The sequence below is a fragment of the Gekko japonicus genome, unplaced genomic scaffold, assembly GCF_001447785.1.
Source record: "Gekko japonicus isolate JY-2015 unplaced genomic scaffold, Gekko_japonicus_V1.1 scaffold6085, whole genome shotgun sequence".
Classification (NCBI taxonomy): domain Eukaryota; kingdom Metazoa; phylum Chordata; class Lepidosauria; order Squamata; family Gekkonidae; genus Gekko; species Gekko japonicus.
The window spans coordinates 10,350-15,810 of record NW_015172194.1 but is presented as its reverse complement, the minus strand read 5'-3'; the positions used below and the strand labels follow the sequence as shown (position 1 = coordinate 15,810).

General features: G+C 41.1%; 1 protein-coding gene across 1 annotated transcript in view; it reads right to left on the bottom strand.

Annotated features, from left to right (window-relative positions):
- Nucleotides 1-4,502, bottom strand: part of LOC107118700 (vomeronasal type-2 receptor 26-like) — a 10,848-nt gene extending 6,346 nt beyond the window's left edge. The window contains exons 1-3 of the mRNA XM_015421058.1: nucleotides 4,285-4,502; nucleotides 2,654-2,945; nucleotides 1,701-2,558 (exon numbers count right to left, since the gene is read on the bottom strand). Of these exons, the coding sequence (XP_015276544.1) occupies nucleotides 1,701-2,558; nucleotides 2,654-2,945; nucleotides 4,285-4,502 (1,368 nt within the window). The remainder of the gene's footprint in view (nucleotides 1-1,700; nucleotides 2,559-2,653; nucleotides 2,946-4,284) is intronic.
- Between the last annotated feature and the right edge of the window lie 959 nt (nucleotides 4,503-5,461).

The following is a 5,461-nucleotide window of genomic DNA, read 5'->3' as shown; positions in this document are numbered from 1 at the left end:
TCCCTTACAGAACCCTTGCTGTGTCTGCCTCAATAAGTTTTGTTCATCTATGTGCCTACTAATTCTTTCCTTAATAACGGTTTCCACCAATTTACTCGGTATCAACGTCAGACTGACTGGCCTGTAATTTCCCAGATCTCCCCTAGAACCCTTTTTATTTATTTTTATTTATTTATTAAATTGTATTACTTTTTCAAAAGTCTTGAACAATAAAGCTTGAGACAGTCGTACAAACACTACGGTCAAGTAAAGAATGAAATCAGTATAACATGGGGACATAGAATGACACCCTCCCATGACCCACTTAAACAATCAACTTCCCTTGATGGAACCCTTTTTAAAGATGGGAGTGACATTAGCTACCCTCCAGTCCTCAGGAATGGAGGCAGATTTTAAGGAAAGATTACATATAAATACATATGTATTTATACAAACGTTGAACTCAATAACATTATGATCACTGTTCCCAAGCGATGGAATCACTTTTACATCTCTCACCAGGTCTTGAGCATTACTTAGGTTCCGTGACCATTTGCTCCATAGCACAGTCATTTAGAGTGTCTAGAAACGCAATCTCTTTTTCTCGACTAGAACACATATTGACCCAATCAATGTGTGGGTAGATAAAATCACCTATTACAACACAGTTTTTCTGTCTAGCTGCTATCTTTAATTCATTCATCATTTTATAATTTAATTCATTCATCATTTTATAATCCTCCTCTATCTTTTGATCTGGTGGGCGATAACAAACTCCCAGTGTTAAGTTTCCTTTTGGGCCCACTAATTTAACCCATATCACTCTAGTCTTGGTGCATCTGCACTGGCTCCCAATTTGCTTTCAGGCTCAATTCAAGGTACTGGAATAGATCTTTAAAGCCTTATGCAGTTCTAGCCAGCTTACTGCCATATGAACCTACCTGTCCACTATGATCATCTGGGAGGCCCTGGAAGGGTGACCTCCTTGGTTGTGTGATCCAAATTATACAGTTCTCTCCCAGAGGAGATTTTCCTTCCCCTTCTATCATTATCTTCGGCCAGTGGGTGAAGACTTTTATGTTAAGGCTCCCCCCCACACACCCGTGGCATTTTCTTTCACTGACTCTCCTTCCTGTTTATGTGTTTTTAAAGATATCTATCTGGCTGTAAATGTGTATGCAAATTTTAAGCCTTGTTTAAATGGTTCTGGCTATTTGTTGTCTTGGGGAACCTAAACTTAGAGAAAAGAAAGTATTAAAAATCTGTAAATGAATAATAAAATAAATAAAGGAAGATGAGGACATTTTGATTTTCCCAAGCTCTCAGGGAATGATTTTTTAAAAGATATCCTGCTTTTTGCTGGAATTTGTTTAGCTGTTTCTAAATCTTGTATTAGAGGTGGTATTTAATATTGGTACTTTGTTTTAGAGTCTCTGTTACCAGTGGAGGTTTTGGGGGCTTTTATTTGCTACTTATAACATGTTCAATCAATATATTGTTGCTGGGTCTGAAAGCTTTCTTTAGGTCATTGCTTCCATCTGCTTATTGATATATAGCTGTATCATTGCTACCCACTATTTTTGTATATTAAATATACTGTGGTGTTATTGGGTTTATATTTCATCTTGAGTAGGTGATACAGAGTCCAAACATTCAAAAAAAATAAATTAATAAAGTCTGTCTGCAGTGAAAATAATGGAATGTCTTTGAGATAAAATTACCTGCCATGGTTGCACATTCTGGAACTTTAGACCCCTTTCTCCTTCCATTCTTCTGTGTCTAGATGTGAATACGCAGAAGACATGCAAAGCTTGTGCCACTGCATACACAGCATTGTAGATGTTGTAGCTGTGGCCAGTCATGCTCATTTCAAACAAAGTCACTGGAATGGAATCCAGCTTTTCGGTACCAGTGCAAATTTCCTTGCTGTCCCCTTGGACCCTGGACATTTTCAGTGAGCAGCTGAATGCCTGCTCCCAGAAGTACTGGATAAAACCATCTTCTTTTGCCCAGGAAGGGCTTATGGACTGCAGGAATGTTTGGAATCCAGGTGGTTGATGGGAGTGAACTGCAAGGGATAGGGCACCGTGGAAGGTTTCTATATCCCAAACCCTTTGGACAGAGACTGATTCAAAGTCCCAGTGGCATGTAATAATCCATACTTTATGAAGAGAAGGAAATGAAATGAAGGGTCCTAAAAACAGCAAAATTCTCAAAATGAACATGGATGAGTTTTCTCCATATACAAAGCACACATTGGCTTTGGTATGAGTGAGAAAAAATAAATATTCCGGTGGCCTTATAAGTGCATCCATCACATCTTGGAAATAAGTCTGTTTTGGTAGTCTTACAGTGAAGTCAAAACAGATGCCATTCTCAGAAAGCATTGGCACCATCATCTGCAAGAACTTGTCCCCACTGTCATCATCCAAAACAAACAGTAGAATCCAGGTCCATCTGAAGTAGCGAAATAACTGGATAAATCCCATATATTGAGTGGCTTCACTGGGGACCATCTGATACATGGAAATGAGTAACAATTTATTGCTCTGCACTGGAGAGATTGATCCATAAGCAAGCTGGAAAAAGCATACTTTTTCAGATAGAATGAAACATACCATTCAGTCATGTGTCAAAGGAGTGAAATTTTCATCAACTTGTATGGATGGCCTACCTGTGGTATCTTGTAAATTGCAACTGTGTTGGCAATATGAGCAGATGTCTCTGAACTCAGTCCTCCAATGATTGCAACCAGATTGCTCTGTGTGTCACACTTGAAATTGGGGACAAACTTGTGCTGTGAAGAAAGCAAGCTCAGAGTAGCTTTAGAGGTCATCTCTGCATTGTAGTAGCTGTTGAGGATGTGGAAGCCCAAAGTGATGTTTGGCAAGATGTTGGGATTCCCATTGATCTCTTTTACAGCAAAAGCCAAGGCCAAATTGTGCTGGTAGTTCTTTGGCACCGATCTACAATGAGAGTTGTATATTAGATTGATAGCCAAAGAACAAAATATTTTCTTCATTAATTCTTCATATTTGTATTCCTTCATTCCCACAAGGAGTTTCTTCCTCTATGCTTCTCTATTTTTGAACAAGCCCTTTGTAGTAATGTTTTTAACAGTGACTTGTCATGAACAGATGAAAATGTTTGTCTCAGTGCCATGAAGCTAGGGCCCTGACTCACCCACAAGGCCTGATTGCAGCCCTGCACGGGCAGGGAGAGCCAGCAGGGGCGACGGTGGCTATGGCCAGCCACATCATAAAAGGCAGGGTGAGCCATGTGGGCAGCTGGAGGGCTGGGCAATGGCAGAAAAATCACGCTGTCCCACTCCCAGGATGGTCTATGATAGAACCTGAAATTGGTCAGGGGGAGGGGGAAGTACCACCGGGGGGGGGAACATGCCACGCTGCCCGGCCAGCTCAATTGACTTCATGGGTTGATTTTTGCCTATATTGTGTAATTATTGTTGGAAGTGGTGGAGTGTATGCTGTCCCCTGCTTCAGACTTCAGAAACAGAACCATAGAGACAGATAGAGAGGTCAGGACACACAGAGAATCCTTTCCTTCCTGTTATCTGATATTATCCCTTCAAGTAGAATGCTATTCTTAGTAACAAGACTTCCTTCCCTCTGGCTTAACATATCTCTCTCACACACACAAAGAAGGAGCACATTCTCCATCTTTGGCACCATTCTCCATCTGCAACCATCATAGCTAATTAGATCAGATTCTATCCCTAGCTCTCAACCTATACTATCTAGAATGTCGTTTCCTAAATAAAGGACTCTTATTAGTTTGGAACTGACAAGTGGTTCCATGTAACTGTAAATTTGCTAACACACACAGTACTGAGAAGCTGCTGCTGCTGCATGTAAGCCTTGTGTACTATATCATACCCAGGAACCTAACAATTATGACTACAGCAGAAGGGTCTATTTTACTGCAATCAGCCAAAGAACATAAACACTCTGCATTTTATAGACTGAAAAGTACCTCCATAGTTAGAAGGTGAGGTCACCCAAAGCACTGCCTCAGGAGCTGACTGCAGTGGTCAAGTAGGTTTTGAATGGGAGCATGACCCTTTAGTTCCCCCTACTGAGACAATAGTAAGATAAGCTTCTCCTTCCCCTTTCTCCTTGCCTTGACTCCACCTCCCTCTGCTCCTTTTTCAGTCTTCCATGCATCAGATTATAATTTTTCTGTTCACAAGACCCAATCGTCCCTTACTTTTGAAAAGTACCGTACACTTTGATTATTTAATTAAATTAATTAATTGCAAAAAGGTAATATGAATGAATGTCTTACATGGGTTCAGAAATGTACAACTGTGCAGGCTGCTTTTTGAATGAGGGAGTGTTGTATACGTAGAAGACTTGAGAAACAATTTCACCAACAATCAGGTCACCAGGCTTATAAAATGCATGCGGAATAGGAAAAAGGTCAGCGGCTGTGGCGCAATGAATGGAATGCTTCTCGCCTACAGCATGGCACAGAAATAAAAGCAGCAGCTGTACCATTACCATCCTCATGAGCAAACTTGTCTTCCACTCATAGATTGCTGTTATCAGGTGGAGCATTATCAGTATTAATTTTGTTTTAAATTTCAATCTGCTGAGGCACTTGAACAAACTTTAGCCTATAAAGGAAGGTTCAGTTAATAATGGATCCATTTGCGTTCTTCTCCTCCTTTGGCCCTCTTTACATGATATGGACCGTGTTCAGACTGGCAGTTTGCCCCGCGATAGGCACGTTCCACAAACGGATTAAAGTGTGCGTTCACACAGGCACATCTGTCAGGCGTTCCCAAGCCATACTCAACCCATGCTATCATGCTTCCGTCGCATGTTAAAAAGATACCAGTTTAAAGTGGTAGCAAACCCGTTCATCCTGCTTTCCGGTAGTGTGAATGCCAAACGCTGCAATTGCTGGCATGCCTATGCACCTATGTGCACATGAGCGCTTATGCACTCATGTGCACATGCACATATCTCCAGATTGGTCATATCTCCAGATTGGTCAGCAAATCTCTCATATCTCTCAGATTGGTCAGCAAACAGAATGCCGTGCCTCAGGCCAACAGTGTGAACACTCCCTTGCACCTCTTCTCCAGCATGCTCCCGCATAAGTCCCTGCAGTGTGACCGGGAAAATCTGGAACAAGTTGCCATGACTCCCTCGTGCTTCTTTTTTGCCATGACTCCATTGCGCTTCTAACTGCCAGTCTGAACTCAGCCAACCTCTCTGCATACTCACCTTCTCATCTCTGGTTGGTCTGGCAGTTGTTTTGTTCTATTACACTTAAAAAATAAAAATAAATAAATAACCCTCTCAAAAATAGTGGTAACCTAGAACTATGTCTGGGTAGAAGAAGGGAAGGGTTAAAATTTTCTTTTCTTTTAGAAATGTAAATTTGAAAACAACATTGTTTGAAGTAGTGACTGTCAAAGAGGTGAAATGAGTCCCCCTCCCCCCAAAAAAAATTA